The sequence below is a fragment of the Rhincodon typus genome, chromosome 40 (assembly GCF_021869965.1).
Source record: "Rhincodon typus isolate 14 chromosome 40, sRhiTyp1.1, whole genome shotgun sequence".
NCBI lineage: Eukaryota > Metazoa > Chordata > Chondrichthyes > Orectolobiformes > Rhincodontidae > Rhincodon > Rhincodon typus.
The window spans coordinates 8,067,295-8,084,493 of NC_063371.1; the positions used below are offsets into that span (position 1 = coordinate 8,067,295).

Below are 17,199 nucleotides of genomic sequence, written 5' to 3' on the forward strand. Positions count from 1 at the left end.
ATGTGTGCTTACTGTTATAATGCATTGAACGTCATAACTAATTTACGATAAAACTGCTTCAAGCAGCAATGTCCAGATCACCTGTTTCTCCGAGAGTTTTAGTAGTGGGTGAGGAATGCCCAGGATAGACAGGAGATAGATAACTCCTGTGCGCTTCTTTGAAGCAGTACCAGGGGATCATTGATGTTCACCTGAAAAAGCAGACAGTACCACTGACTGTGCAGCATTCCCTTGGTGGTGAAGGTGAACTTATTTCTATTAGTCTAATAGGATGAAGCCAATTGAAACTGCATGAGAGACCAGACCTGAAAGAGGGGAGAGGTAGCTGCAGAGGTTGCACAGATGTCATGGGACAAAGCCACAGAAGCGTCTGTGCAAAAAGGGTTCCTGCTGCATATTTCTGTGAATCCTGCTAGAAAGTCTGCTAGTGTGCAAACCAGATGAAAACAAGATTTACCTCTGCTGTTATTCCCAACTGAACAAATTAAAAACACAATAAGTAAGCAGCTGATCCATCAAGGAAGAAAAGATTGATTTTGATTTTTTTTTTAGTACAGCCGTTCACTTTTTGTCAGATGCTGGCTAATCTGCTGTGTCAGAAGTGGGGATGTTCGTCGATGATTGCACAACATTCAGCATGATTCAGAACTCCTCAGACACTGAAACAAATACTGTGTTCAAATGCAACAAGTCATGGGAAATACCCAGGCTTAGGCTGACAAGTGGTAAGTAACATTCACACCGCACAGATGCCAATCAATGACGATCTCCGACAATAGACAATCTAACCACTACCCATCACTGAATCCCCCACTATCATCATCCTGGGGGGTTGCCATTGATGAGAAACTCAACTGGACTCGCCAAATAAATATAGCAGATCAGAGGCAAGGAATACTGCAGCCGCTAACTCAGCTCTGACTCCCCAAAGCCTGCCCACCATCAACAATGCACAAGTCAGGACAATGATGAAATATTCCCCACTTGCCTAGATAAGTGTAGCTCCAAAAACACCAAAGGAGCTCAACATCATCCAAGACAAAGCCACCCACTTGATTGGCATCATATCTGCAAGCATCCAGTCCCTCTGCAACCGATGCTCAGGGGAGCAGTGTGCACTAACTACTAGATACCCTGCAGAAATTCACCAAAGGTCCTGGGACAGCATATTCCAATGCCACGACCACTTTCACCTGGAAGGACAAGAGCAGCAGATAAATGAGGACACCACCAGCGAAAAATTCCCCTCCAAGCCACTCACCATCATTCCTTGGAAATATATTGCCCTTCCTTCAGTGTCATTGAGTCAAAATTTTAGAACTTCCTCCCTAAGGGCATTGTTGGTTTACCTACAGCACATGGACTGCATTGATTCAAGTAGCCAGCTCAAGACCACCTTCTCAAAGGCAACTAGGGACAGGCATTAAATGCTGGTCCAGTGACGCCCATGTCCCACAAGTGAATTTAAAAAGGCCATTGAGGTTTGAGGCTGATCCCATTGTGGTCCAGACACACACACATGCCCTGGTAGTTTGAAAAAATGGTTATGTGTTATCCCAGCATTCAGAATGATCATGAAAGTGAAGGCAGCAGGATGGGGAATTTGTACTTTGTGTGATTTTCCCAAAGAATGAGGCAACACTGTGAGGTAATGTTGGGCTCACTATAATATGTCCACTTCTAATTTAATACTGTTAATTTCCTGGATGTTCCAGCCTCATGGATTCCTGTTTGTCAGCACACCAGTAATTTGTAAGGCTTTAACTTCTCGATGGAATGATTACATTTTTGAATATAAAACAGTATTCATTCCTGCCCAGAATATTTTGAGAGAAAAATTGTTGGCTTTGCAATAAAGCATATTCCTAGAGTTCTGAATTTATATGTATGTACAGACATGTATTTCACTGACCAGGAAGGTCAGAGCGAACCTACTCTGGGATGTTTTACTGTGTGACTTAGGGGAGAGACTACATCAGCACATAGATGTTTTGAATGTCCACTGATAGTGTTTTGCTCACAGAAGATGCTGCTCCACAGAAAGCCTTCAGCCTCTGGTTCTGTAAATGATGAGCTCCAGTGATTTCAATCAATCCAATTGTGGTCACACATTTTCCTGCAGGTATTACAACCCCAGTGTCCAACAGAAAGAGAGGTAGAGATTCCTGATCAGCTGTATGATGGAAAGAACTTTATTGTCCCTACCATCATCATCCCTAATTCTAAACTACAACATGTACATAGAAGTGTATGTTCCCACAATAATTTTGACTGCCTGAGTGAACTATAACAGGCCACCACCTCCAGAATTGTTTTCTTTCATTCTTTCATGGAATATGGCTATGCTGGCTGGGTGAATCTATATTGCCCATCTTTCATTGCTCTTGAGAAGGTGGTGGTGAGTTTCCTTCTTGAACCTGGGATGATACTAATGCTTTAAGAGATGTTTTGTCCTGACTTCGTGAAGGAGGTTGAGACAGAGGTACTGAGGGTCTTCTCCAAACCAGTAAAGTAAACAGCTTGTGAGACCTTTTAAAAGTTGGAACCATAGAAGCAGCCTGAAATGGTAGGGTCAAGCTCCCACAGAACCAGAATTTTAATTTTAGCTTCCAGTAGCTGTTGGGATTGTGAAATCTGCGACATCTCTCTCTCTCTCTCTTTACTGCAGTTAAAAGCTTGGTTCTCTTCCTGATGCTAGAATTGCATGTGAGAAAATCTGTTACTGAATTTGCCTTTGTCAAGGGTGTTCTTATGGAATGTTATTCTACTGGAACAGTTAATGAGTAGTTTATTGTTTTGTTAGGTATTTCAATAGAGTTACAGTTAAGCCAATTCTTTTCTTTTGATTTTATTTTGTCTGTACTTTAACTACAGTGTATGAATAAAGTGTGTTTTGCTTCAAGCCTGGTAGATTGACCAATCAAATTGCATCCAGAATGCAATGCCTCACATTCAGCTTTAAAATAGGAAAAAAAATTGGGGTCGAGGCTATCTCTTTGACATGTTATGAGGGGTTTTGGTCTGGTCCACAGCAAACCACTGCAGTCCTTTTTGTGAAGGTACAGTCACTGTGTTGTTAATGTTGGATCCAGGATTTTGACACAAAATGTCACCCAAAAATGAAAATGAAACAGCGGGTGGTGGAGGGTTGTTATTTGGACTGGAGACCTAGTGGTGGTCCGCAGGGATCGTGCTGGACCCACCATTTTTTGTCATTGATATCAACAATTTGGATGAGAATTTAGGAAACATGGTTAATAGGTTTGCAGAAGACACTAAAATTGGTGGTATAGTGAACAGTGAAGAAGGTCATCTGGGATTAGAAAGGGATCTTGATCAATTGGGTCAATGGGCTGAGGAATGGCAGATGGTGTTTAACTTAGAGAAATGTGAGTTAGTGTATTTTGGTAAAACAAACAAGGGCAGGACTTACATAGTTTCTGATCGGGCCCTGCATAGTGTTGTTGGACAGAGGGTTCAAGTACACAGTTCTTTGAAAATTGTGTCACAGATTTACCTTTGAGTATACAACGTCATATTAAAGTTGTACAGGAAGGTGGTGAGGCCACGTTTGAAGTACAATATACAGTTCTGGTTGCCCTGCTATTACACAGATATTATTAAATTGGAGAGGGTTCAGAAAAGATTTACAAAGATATTACTGAAACTGGGGGGTTTGAGTCGTAAGGAGAGGGTGGATAGGCTGGGACTTTTTCACTGGAGTGTAGGAAGTTGTGGGGTGACCTTTATGGAGGTTTATAAAATCATAAGGGGCATGGATAAGGTTAATAGCAAGATCTTTTCCCTCAGATAGGGGAGTTTAAAAATGGAGGGCATATTTTTAAGGTGAGAGGCAAATCAATCATCTAATCTGTATATGCCAGTCCCTATTTTCCCCTCCACCTCCTGAAGTGAATTTCCCAGTCTTAATACTCCCTTCACCCCTAATCTCTTCTCTGGCCCAGGCCATATTCCAAATCACCCCTGAGTCACTTCATTCACTCATTCTTCAGTCTCTATCCCTTCTGGCCATCAATTTTCCAAGCTGCATCCTTCCCCAGCTTGCACATTCCTGTTTCTTTTGCCCCTTCATACACTCTTCCTCCTGATTTCACCATGCCCCTCTACTCAACCCCATTCCCTACCCTGACTGCTAATTCTTTAGTCCCATCCCTTGTACCCCCCAATATTCTGCAGTTTTGACTGGTTTGGAGTTGACAGTGACCAAGAATTTCACATCTCTGAAAACAATTGTATCCATGGAAATTCAGAGTATAAAAATGTTCTTGAATTGCAGTCATGGGAGGATGAAGGACTAGCTAGATCAGAGTTCTGGTCAGAAGTTCATTATGAAAAGGAGGAGAGAACATGAGGAGCAATTGTGAAAGTGGAATGGAGAGGGAACATGAATATTGTCCCTTTTCCAAGATTTTTGCTCTTGATTTCTTCTGCTTTCTCTAATGAGCTTCACACATTGGTGGTAACCTTTCAACCTTTGAAACTCTCTGCCATAAACATCTGCAAAAGAATTCTGTAAACATTCCAAACTTCTGAGAATTACAAAGTTTGAAAAATGTACAAATCAAGACCAACATTTTTGTATTCTCAAAAGGGTATATAACTAAACAAGGTCTTAATTATGAAACACCCTTTGCCTTGGTTCTTTTCCCTGAAATGTAATGATTTCAAAATCCTCATCTATGGTTGCAAGTTTCTGTTCAGCCTCCAATCCAACCTACATTTGAGCTCATCACCTTGATGGTGTGTTCTTCTTGCGCCTATCATTCATGACAGAGAATTCAGACGCCCTGACAAACAAACCCTGTGTAACTTCCTTTCCAGATATCTCACCACATCAATTCTAAAGCTTTCTCAATATCTGCAACTTTGACCATCACCTCCTTAGCTCTTCTCAGAGTTCCTGCTCAATGATTGTGCAACGGTTAGAAATGCACTGTCCATTTTCATGTTGCTACTTGCAGCCTGCTTTACTCAACTATCATTGCACCAGTGATGAGGCTGCTGGCTTGGCCTCTGTGATTGTACTGGAGGAGGCCTGGCCAGTCACACATGATGACCACCCAAGAGCCTCCTACTTCAGGGAAAATTTTGCATCTTCACATCCCTGGCCATTTGCCCCCATAAGCTGCATGATTTGCAGAGTCATGTGCTCTGTCAAAGTAAACTTATGTGGCAGCTGTTAACAGTTCATCAAAAGAACTTTATAAATCAGTTCATAACACTCAAATTTTTAACTGCCCATCACCTGATTTTCCTTCATCAAAAACCAACTTCCTTGAGTGAACATTTGGCCAAGAAAAACAGAAAGAGAAAGACATGGTAAAAAAAAACAAAAGAATAGGAAGAAGCTAAAGAAAAGCAAGGGGGAGGGTGAGCAGTCAGAAGTCATTGTGCATGTTGACACAAATGACAGAGGTAGAAATAGCAATGAGGTCCAGTGGAGTAATTATAGAGAGCAAGGCAAAATGTTAAAAACCAGACCTGGATGGTGGTAATCTCCGGATTACTTTCAGTGCCACGTGCCAGTGAGGGTAAAAACAGGAGGATATGGCAGATAAAGAATTGGTGCAGGTGGCAGGGATTCAGATTCTTAAATCATTGGGATCTTTGCTGGGGCAGAGGTGACCTGTTCAAGAGGGACAGGTTGCACCTGAACTGGAAGGGTCCAATATCTTGGTGGGCAGATTTGCTCGTTCTGCAAGGGAGGGTTTAAATTAGATTGGCAATGGGTTGGGATCTTCAACAGCCGGGAGGCAGGTGCAAGGCTGGGAAGAGATACAGTCATCAGAAACAGCAAGTTTAAGAGACCGGTCAGACTGGAACATGACAGGGGGCAAGAAATGCCTGTTGCATTAATTTGCATCGATGTCAATGCAACAGAGCTGACAGGTCAGGCCAATGAACTCAGGGTCTGGATAGGTACGTGGGACTGATATTATAGCCATTACAGAAACTTGGCTAAGGGAGGGACAGGATTGGCAGCTTAATGTGCCAGCATACAGATGCTTTAGTCAGAATAGAGGTGGAGGAGAGAGGGGAGGGGGGAGTTGCATTTTTGATTGCGGGAATATCACAGTAGCAGTCGGAGATGAAATAACTGAGCGATCATCCAATGAGGCTTTATGGGTGGAGCTAAGAAAGAAGAAAGGGATGGTGACATTTTTGGGGTTGTGTTGTAGGCCCCCAAATAGTCAACAGGAATTAGAGGAACAAATATGCAGGGAGACTGGGGAGACTTGCAGGATCAATAGGTTTGTCATAGTAGGGGATTTTAATTTCGCTAACATAGACTGGGATTGCCATAGTGTTGAGGGCTTCGATGGGGTGGACTTAGTCAGTGTGTTCAGGAAAGTTTCCTCAAGCAGTAGGGTCCTACTTGGGAAGGGGCAAAACTCTACCTACTCTTGGGAAATAGGACAGGACAGGTGACTGAGGTGACATTCGGGGAGCGGTTTGGGACCAGTGACAGTTGTTCTATTAATTTTAAAATAATTATGGAGAGGGACAAAACTGGTCCACAGGTTCAGGTTTGAAATTGGGGCAAGGCACATTTTGGTGGAATTAGACAGGAGCTTGCAAGGAATGATTGGAATAGTTTCTTTGCAGGCAAAGGGACCCCTGGCAAGTGGGAGGCCTTTCAAAAGTGTGATAGCTAGAGTTCAAGGTCTATATGTTCCTTTGAGAATCAAGGGCAAGGTTGGCAGGAGGAGGGAACCCTGGATGACAAGAGATATTAAGGCTTTGACCAGAAAAAAAGAAGGAGGCATGGCTCAGGTACAGGCAGCTGGAATCAAGGGAATCTCTGGAGGTATATAAGGGATACAGGAGTTTACTGAAGAAGGAAATCTGGAGGGCAAAAAGGGGCATGAGATAGCTTTGGCTGAGAAGATTACAGTGAATCCAAAGAGATTCTTTAAGTATATTAAAGGAAGAAGAAAAACTAGAGAGAGAACAGGACCCCTTAAGGACCAAAGTAGACATGTATGTGTGGAACCACAGGAGATGGGCAAGGTCGTCAATGAATATTTCTCCTCTGTGTTTACTGTGGAAAAAGACATGAAGACTTGGGAACTTGGGGAAGTTAGTGGTGATATGTTGGGGACAATCCAGATCACAGTAGAGGAGGTAGATAAATCTCCTGGTCCTGACCAGATATATCCAAGAACCCTGCAAGAGGCTAGAGAAGAAATTGCTGGGTCCCTGGGTGATATATTTGCATCATCGTTAGCCACGGGTGAGGTCCCGTGGCCTTATTCAAGAAGAGTTGCAAAGAAAAACCTGGGAACTATAGACCAGTAAGCCTAACATGTGTGGTAGGTAACTTACGTGAGAAGATTCTGCGGGATAAGACATACATGCAATTGGAAAGACAGGGTTTGATTAGGAGTCGTCAGCATAGCTTTGTGTGTTGGAGATCATGCATCACAAATTTGTTATAGTTCTTTGATGAAGTGACCAGGAAGGTTGATGAGGGCAGGATGGATGATGTAATCTATATGGATTTCAGTTAGGCCTTTGATAAGGTTGCACATGGTGATCTGTTCTGGAAGGTTAGATCACATGGAATCCAGGGAGAGCTGGCAAATTGGAAACACAATTGGCTTGATAGTAGGAAAAAGAGGGTAATACTGGAAGGATGTTTGTCAGACTGGAGGCCTGTGACTAGTGGTGTGCCTCAGGGGTCGGTGGATACTGTGAACGGTTATCAGAAATTGCAGCAGGATCTTGATCAGCTGGGGAAGTGAGCGGAGAAATGGAAAATGGAGTTTAATATAGACAAGTGTGAGGTGTTGCATTTTGGAAAGTCAAATCAAGGTAGGAATTTCATGGTGAATAGTAGGGCCTTAAGGAGTACAGTGGAACAGAGGGACCTTGGCGTTTAGGTGCACGGTTCTCTGAAAGTGAAGTCACAGATAGACAAGTCAGTGAAGAAGGCTTTTGGTGCACTGGTCTTCGTCAGGGTTGGGGAATTGAGGACTAGAGGGCATCCGTTTAAGGTAACAGGGGAAAGAATACATGGGAACCTGAGGGTCAACTTTTTTTTTTACAGAGGGTGGTACACATATGGAATAAGCTGCCAGTGGAAGTGGTTGAGGTTGATACATTAACAACATTTAAAAGGCATTTGGACAAATACATGGATAGGAAAGGTTTAGAAGGATATGGGCCAAGTGCAGGGCAATGGGGTTAGCGTGGATGGACATTTTGGTTGGCATGGACCAGTGTGGGCCAAAAAGCCTGTCTCCATGCTGTAGGACTCTATGACTCCAAGAGAGGAAAATACAATGCAAAATTCTGTTTCTTCCCATGCCACCATGGAGCCATCCTTTCCAATGAACACTTGCAATTATATCACAGTAATCAATGACTGTTTGCTTTCATTGAGACAAACTTGTTGGGATCACAACTACAATTCTTTCCTTCAAAAGTTGCACTTGTTCTATCAAGTTGGTATGTTGGAATAAACCACCCCGAATATCCATTTTGATTCAGGAGCAGCGCTGATACAGCTGCACTTGCATTGTTATTCCGTACCACCAAGACAGAGGTCTCCTCCAACTTCATCTGCCTTTGCCTGTGGCCCTTGGGAGACATCCAACTTCCTGTTTCCTACACCTCAGTCCATGATCTGCAGAATGTTGACCAAACTGAGGTATGAAGAGGCAATATCACTGCTTCCATGCAATAGTGAAAGGACCCCCTTAAAACAAAATGATTCAGCCTGTAGTTACTTATTTGCATACATATCAGCAGAGGCTGAAAGGCTCATTTCTTTTGCCTAGAAAAGAGAAGGGTAATGGACTAATTGGACAGAGATCTTGAACATTACAAAAGATTTGATAAGGTATACAAGAAGTCATAGAGACAGACAGCACGGAAATAGGCCTCTTGGTCCAACTCGTCCGCGCTGACCAAGTTTCCCAAACTAAATTGTCTGACTTTCCTGCATTGGCCCCTCTCCCACTAAACCTTTAAGATTCATGTACTTATCCAAATGTCTTTTAAGTGTTGTAACTCTACCTGCATCTACCACTTACTCTGGCAAGTTCATTCCATATACGAACCACCCTATGTGTGAAGATGTTGCCCCTGCGGTCCCGTTTAAATCTTTCTCCTCTCACTTCAAAAATATACCCCTGAGTTTTGAACTCCCCGCCCCAGGGAAAAGACTTTTGCTATTCACCTTATCTATGCCCCTCATATTTTACAAACTTCTATAAGGTCACCCCTCAACCTCCTACGCTCCAGTGAAATAAGTCTCAGTCTATCCCTATAACTGAAACCCTCCAGTCTCAGCAACATCCTGGTAAATCTTTTCTGAACCCTCTCTAATTTAATAATATCCTTCCCATAGCAGGGCGACCAGAACTATACACACTACTCCAAAAGTGGCCTCATCGACGTCCTGTACAACCTCATGATATTCCATCTCATATACTCAATGGCCTAAACAATGAAGGCAAGCGTGCTAAAAGCCAACTTAACCACCCTGTTGACCTGTGATGCAACTTCCCAAGAACAATGTACCTGAACTCCTCGGTCTTTCTGTTTAACAACACTATGCAGGGCTTTAATGGAGACTGTATAAGTCCATTGCCCCAGTTGATCAAGATCCCTTAGGTAATTTTCCTCACTGTCTACTATGCCAATAATTTTGGTGTCATCAACAAACTTACTAACCATTCTTCCTAAATTCTCATCCATATCATTTATATAAATGACAAACAAAAGTGGACTCAGCACCTCCCCCTGTGGAACATCGCTGATCACAGGCCTCCAGTCCGAAACACACCCCTACATCAACACCCTCTGTCTCCGACCATCAAGCCAATTTTGTATCCAATGAACAAGCAGTCCCTGAATCCCATGTGATCTAACTTTATGAATTAGTCTACCATACAAAATCATGTCAAAGCTTTACTAAAATCCATGTAGACAATGTCTGCTGCTCTGCTCTCATCAATCTTATGGGTAATGGTGACGTAAAGCACCATTTACAATGTGCCCAACATTCCCAGGGAAGGGACAGCATGGGTTAGGTACAGGGTAAAGCTCTCTCTACTCTTTTTAATCTGAAAGTAAAACTTTCTCTGCTCTTTTTAAACTGAAAGTAAAGTCCTCTCCACACTGGCCGCATCAAACAGTCCCAGGACAGGTACAGCACAGGGTTAGAGTTCTTCCTATACTGTCCCGAACCCCTTCAGCAATGACCCTGAATCCAAGCAAAGAAGGTGGTAAGACAGATATTTGGTCTCTTGGGGAATTGATGAGTACAGCAGTAAGGCAGAGAATGGAGTTTCAGCATAAGGTCTATCCTATGTTCTGATACTGAGAACTAGCAACCTGTGGTGTGAGAGTGCTGCCACCAATCTTCTTCTAAAGATATCTTTAATCCCCCTGATCATACACACTGTGACACATCTCTGGGCCAAGTGGTACTTGAACCTGGACCTCCTGGCTCAGAGGGTGAGACACTACCATAGTACGATAAGATCCTCTCCCAATTTCCCATATTCTATTTTTAATTGGGCATATTTGGTGTGTGAGAAACAGGCTGGATGTTTACAGCAGGAACAACTATTGGCTGCATGTAGCATTTCTCGACTTCACCTTGACCTCCTCATTTCTACTTTTCCCAACCCTCTTCCCATCGTCCTCTTTTGTAACTCTCCACTTTCCTGTTTTCCCCACTTTTATATCCACCTGAAAGGACAAAATTGGCCTTGACTGAACACCTCATTCCAAACAATTTGTTTGTAAAAGTCCAACACTCCCTCAGAAGTGTATTCGAATATTGGCATAGTTTGAGTGGGATTTTCAATCATGACTTTTTGACTTAGCAGGGATGTCTTTGTGGCCACTGAACTACAGCTGACGTTTGGAACTCAGTTTTCATTCATTTGAAGAGCTTTATGTAAGTTTCTCCCAAACTCTGATATCTTTACTGTGATTTAAGAACTCTGTTTTAGACTTATTTTTAGAGATGGAAAAAAATTAAAAGGGTGTCATGAAGAAGAGACAAAAGTTCTTATCAACTTCTGTTGAATATCCACTTAATCGCTAACCATTGGGATTCTTTGCCATGGCCTAATGAGTAGGAGAATAAGAAGTAGTGGGCCAAAGAGAAGGAGAAGGGATCACCAAGTGCTTGCATGAGTCTGCAGACAACAGGTGGTGCACTCCAGGACCATCTCTTGTTTGAAACTGTAGAAGTTGATCATAAGAAATAGGAGTTGCTTTGAGAATTTGGCCCCTTCAGCCTACTAAGCCATTTAAGTAACAAGCTGATCTGATTGCTGCCTTAACCCCATCCTCCTGTCTGTCCTCCCAACCTTTGATTTCCCTTGTAAATCAAAAAGCTATCTAACTGAGCCTTGAATATAAGCAATGATTCAGGCTCTACTGCTCTCTGTCGAAGAGAATTTCAAAGATGAAAGTCACTCTGAGACATGAAATTCCTCCTTAACTCCATCTTAAATGGGAAGCACAAATTTTGATAAGTACCTCCTAGTTTTAGATTCCTTCATCTTTCCCCTCCATGAACAGAAATCGTTTCAGCATATATCCAGTGAAACCCCCTCAGAATATTCTATGTTTTAATAGGATCACCTGTCATTCTTTTAAACGCTAGTCAGTAGAGACTTGTTACCTTTCCTTCATCAGACAACACCTGCATCCTCAGGAATCAATGTAATGAAAATTCTCCAAACTTCTTCGAATGTAAGTAAGAGCTGATGAAGAGTCATCCAGACTTGAAACGTTAGCTTGCTGTGTCTCCAGGAATGCTGCCTGACCCGCTATGATTTCTAGCACTTTTTTTTGTTTGCAGTACAGATTGCAGCACCTGCAGTAATTTGCTCCTATCAACTGAGTGAAGCTTTTTTGGACGGTCTCCAATGGCAGTACATCTTTCCTTAGATAAGGGGTCCAGAACTGCTCACATTATTCTCTGTGCTGTCTAACAAGTGTCCTGCATAGTTTTAACAAGATTTTCCTAATTTTATACGCCAATTCTTTGGGAATAAAAGCCAACATCACATCTGCCTTCTGTATTATCTGCTGAACTTATATGCTGGCCTCTTTTGAATTGTGAACAAGGCAAAAAACTTTTTCCCCGTGGTAGACATGTCTAAGACCAGAGAGAATAAGTTTAAGTTGAAGATCAAGTGGTTTAGACGAGTTCTGAGGAAAGAAAATCTTTTCACGCCGAGCGTGGAAGAAATATTTGAGTTTAGTTTGAGGGGTGTGACTGCTGCCTGCAGCCAAATGTCCGTGTAACTTACCCCCTCCCTGATGTGAGCAATGCTTGCAGCTCCTCAACTCATTTCTGAAGTTTCTTGAGTCACAAAAAGTCAAATGTGTTCACCTTAGGTCACCTTGGCATTCAACAGCTTCCAAAGGGGCAGCAGTAAACACCATCACTGTTGTATTTTGTTGAATTTAATCATTAATTAATCTAGAATTCATGCTCTTTACACTTCATTATGTTACTTTTTTCAACAATTATCTGTATTAACAAGCTATCTTTTAAGGGAAAAAACAAAGAAAAAGCCTAAAGACCTAAACATGGACAGAAAACCTTAATTTTACTGGAAAGACTGGAAATTTTCATGAATTCAGCTCACCACTCAGCTGCTTTCGCTGCACTTGCTTCACATTGTGGCTTGTGAAGTCACTCCATCACTGGTCTCACTGCAGGAAGATATCTTGATCCACATCTTTTGTCTTTCCCCATTCATGTCTTGTTCTGAAGCCTTGACTTCTTGGAGTGAACCTTAATTAAAGCACCTCTTTCCACCTTTCCACCAGACTCTCAGTGTGAACCAAACATCCTTGGATTTGGGACCAAAACACTTGTCAGCAGTTGTTCTGATCGTTTTTATGGTATCTAGTATGAGACAGTGCTGTATATGATGCTTTGTACCTCCATTTTGTTTGACTCTGATACATTGGCATTTTCAGATCCAAATGCATTGCATGAAATCATCTTTTAATCTAAGGAGGATTGTCCTCTCTGCTGTTACCCAATACTATTCACAAGACAGCCTTGTCCAGAAGAAGGTGCAACCAGGTTTCAGATCCCAGCAGACTTTTTCTGCTCGGGGCAAGGTATATTCAAGTTGTGTTCCACATCCTCCTACAGCAGATGGCACAGATTAGCAGCTAACTCTTTGTTAACCTACAATCCTGAACGTAGAAATACCATGAACTTTTCCGCACAAGTCTGCAGAAATCGCAGGCAGCATCTTGATATTTGTGGTCACACAACTAATGCAAGTGCTCCATCAACATCTAAGTGCCTTGCATCTTGCAGTGCCAAGTAAGAAATGGTTCGAAGGGGGATGCTGCTGAAGAATCTTCCAACAAAATGGTAGGCCAGACACATACACAATTTATTGTGTTAGCATTAGGCATCTGCTCCTAAAGCCCTTTGAACCTATCTGCCAAGTTCAGGAGGAGTGCTCACAAGACACCTCAGCATGTCTCTCAAACAGCCTGCACAACCTGATGCCACTCTTCGTCTTCCATTTCAGCACATAAAATTGGAATGTCACTGATAGCCAATTCTCTAATGTCAATAAACAGAACTTGGGTACAATGGAGATAAATTTACATAAACGCTATAATTCAACCCTGAATAAAAAACAAAGAAGTTCAGTGAGTGGGCCGAAATACTTAAGTGAGGGTTCTGAGAACCCCTTAAAGGCCCCTCTACCTGCAGTGCACCCAAAGCCTCCCTTCCCACCAGATTCCCATGGGTTTGCTGCAGATTCAGGCACCAAACAGACAGCAGGCCTGAAAGTGGTACAACCTTCTTTCCTGCTTTAAATATGTGAAGGAAGCTCTCGCCTGTTTAGGGTGGAAATTTTGTCCCAAGTCGGCCCCTTTTTGAAGGTTCAGCTGCCAAAACCAGTATGCAATGGCCAGAGACTCAAGCTCATGCCATTTCTTAACCCCTACCACTTCATTTTCAGTGCAAATCAAATAGTTCCTACAATTGCTTGTTTAAAAAAACAAAATCAGAGGAACTTCTGTACCTCCTTATCATATCCCTCAGAACCATCTTAACATGCTTCTGACAGTGCTTCATCTTTAAACACAACAGATGTTGTGATGCTTGGAAATGCAATTGCCAATTTGCAAATGGGATTAGAATAATTAAGTGGTTGTTTTTGCCTGGTACGGACTCCTTGGGCCGAAGAGCCTTTTTTCTATGCTGTAGACCTCAATGATTCTCACACTGCAAACAGCAAGACTCCACATTAAGCTTTGATGATGCCAGTTCAGAGAAGAATATTGGCCACGGGACCAAGAGAATACATCGCTGCTCTTTAAATCATGTTGTGGGAGATTCATCATTTCATCTGAACAATTGCACCAAGCAGACAGGGCTTTGTGTCAACATTTCATCTGAGGGATGACAACACTAACAACGCAGCACTACTTCAGTACAGGAGTGCCAGCCAGACACTGCCCGGAACCATGGAAAAATACTTACACCCAAAATTCGTAACTCAAAATACAATACACCGAGCACAGCACCCTGGGCAGCAATAAAGTACTTTGCAGTGAAGATTTGCCAGAAGGAGTCCACAGAACTTTTAGATGACGAAAGGTGGAAGAGGTGGCACCATGTTAATGTCAGGGGCAAGCAAACCAGACCTCAGGCTAATGCAATGGGTTCAAAAACCATTGTGGCAGATGGTGAAGCGTGAATTGAATAAAAATCTCAAATAAAGAAGCTAGTCTCATGGTAACCATATAAGCCCTGTCTGCAACACTGGTTCATTATTGTCCTCCATGGTTGGAAATCTACCATCCTACCCTGGTCTGGCCGACATGTGGCTCCATATTCACAGCAATGTGGCTGACTGTTAACTGCCCTCTGGGCTATTAGAGATGGGCAATAAATGATAGCTAGTCAGTGACACTCACATCCCATGAATGAATACAAAAAAGTGACCAGTGTGTTGGGGACACTCCTGAGAAATGTGTTGCACATTGTATAGTAAAACTGAAACTGACCCTTCTGACATATGGGGAAGTGAAAGCTCTGTGAAAGATCATCTCGGATCCAAACTGTATGTGAATTTTAGACACCAGTCTGTCTCACGGCACCTGAAACAGGTCCATCCCTGGAGAATAGATATTGCTCTGTTTGTTCTTTTGGTGTGTAACACCTGACTGCCAATGATATGCCATGGATGAGTTCTGTAACACAGCCTCCCATCATTATGTGCTGTTTTGCACCTGTGAATTATAATTTTTGATTTTCACAATGTGACATGGTGTGTGAGTGCGGATTAAGGTGGAGATGTATTCACTTGTGTTTTCTTCATTGCAAGAGTATGCTTCGATCTTTGTATTTGCTTTTCTGAAGATTTCTCCCAGTGTTGCTACTGAGAAGAGGTGTACTTTCCATACCTGTGATGTCTCACCCAAATGTTTGCTCTTCTAATGCGAAACTAAACTATCTTCATTAACAGATCTACTTACAGCACCCATTATAACCAACCCTGATTCTCCACTGAACAACCCTAGAACACATGTACACGTGCACATTCAGCAGATTTTAATAGAAAGTGATTGGGAGCAGGAACCTGAGGTAGTTTGCTTTCTCAGTAGATTAGAGGACTGATACCAGTGTGATAGTGCCCACATTGATGCACCAAAGCTTTAGCTTTGAAAATTAGTAGAATGACAAAGGGAAGTTTAAAAGCTTTACATGTTTACACTGTCCCTGCATGCAGGGTACTCGAACAATAGATGATGATGCTATCTGTAAGACAGGGCTGATTAATTATTGTGGTGATGCTCTACAGAATTGGAAGTTAGTTCTGAAATCACTTCAAGATGTTGTTGAAATGGTGCACTACAACAATCTTTCTTTCTAGATTAGCGAAGATAGAATTGTGACATCATTTTGATGTAGCCCTCTTAGCAGGAACTGGCAGGATCAGATTGGGTGTCAGCTTCACATTATAGTTCAATACTGAAACAATGGTTAAAATAACTCCAGGGAAACAATCAAATACATCAATGTCATTCTGCTCCAGCTTTTACTTTGCTGATGGGTTAGCAGTAATCCAGTTGGACTATAGGATCATGAATTGCAAAGTCCGTTGTAGAATATTGTCATATTCTCCTTTGAGTTCTGAGATGGTGGCACGGTGGCTCAGTGGTTAGCACTGCTGCCTCACAGCACTAGGGACCCGGGTTCAATTCCACCCTTGAGTGATTGTCTGTGTGGAGTTTGCACATTCTCCCGTGTCTGCATGGGTTTCCTCCAGGTGTTCCAGTTTCGTCCCACAGTCCAAAGATGTGCAGGCTAGGTGGATTGGCCATGCTAAATTGCCCATAGTGTTCAGGGATGTGTAGCTTAGGTGGGTTATAGGGGGATGGGTCTGGGTGGGATGCTCCGAGGGTTGATGTGGACTTGTTAGGCCGAAGGGCCTGTTTCCACACTGTGGGGATTCTATGAATGACTTTCCCTCACTTTAATAAATCAACCCTAAAACACATATAGCAGAAACAACAAGCTCAGATTGTTTTAAAGGGTTTTTGTCTTTCAATCAGGCTTTCAATTTAACAGCATTGTAATTGGTCCACAATGTTGAACCGTTCACAAGGCAGATTCAATGCAATGAAACAGCTGGATGCCAACATTCATTGTGATGTTTGTGTCTCTAGAATAGATCCAGATTCATTCCACATTACAGGGGTAAGTTTATAACCATGCTTCAACTGAAGTACAAGACCAGCATGGCTGGTTTGCCAATGACTTTTCCTTACCTGCACATTACTTCATGTGTGAGAAGTACCCGGCACATTTCTGGGTTTTTGTTTTGACCCTCGTAGACAATTGGCTGTAATGGAAGTTAGAATATGGTTGATAACCTCTAAAACATTTGGAATGTGAAGAAAATTTGGAAGAAGAAAAATTGTTTGGGCTTAATATCATGAAACCAGCATGCCCATCAAACCATCATCTCAACAGATACTTCAAGTCTTTCTCTCTCCAGACAAATGTCTCATCATGTCTGTTAGTCAGGGTCTTCCTAATAATTTTTTTCACACTTACAAGTATCCTTTGGTATTATTCCACAAAACCTGGCCCTGATATTTGAGTTTTCACAGCAGTTAAAAGATTTGGCAATTCCCTTTTCTTCTTTGAGA

At 42.3% G+C, this 17,199-nt stretch overlaps 1 protein-coding gene across 1 annotated transcript in view; it reads right to left on the reverse strand.

The window, feature by feature from the left end:
• The window catches only part of LOC109914284 (transcription factor COE2), a 247,157-nt gene that overhangs the window by 221,046 nt on the left and 8,912 nt on the right, over positions 1-17,199 (reverse strand). The window contains exon 5 of the mRNA XM_048618628.1: positions 16,816-16,889. Within this exon, the coding sequence (XP_048474585.1) occupies positions 16,816-16,889 (74 nt within the window). The remainder of the gene's footprint in view (positions 1-16,815; positions 16,890-17,199) is intronic.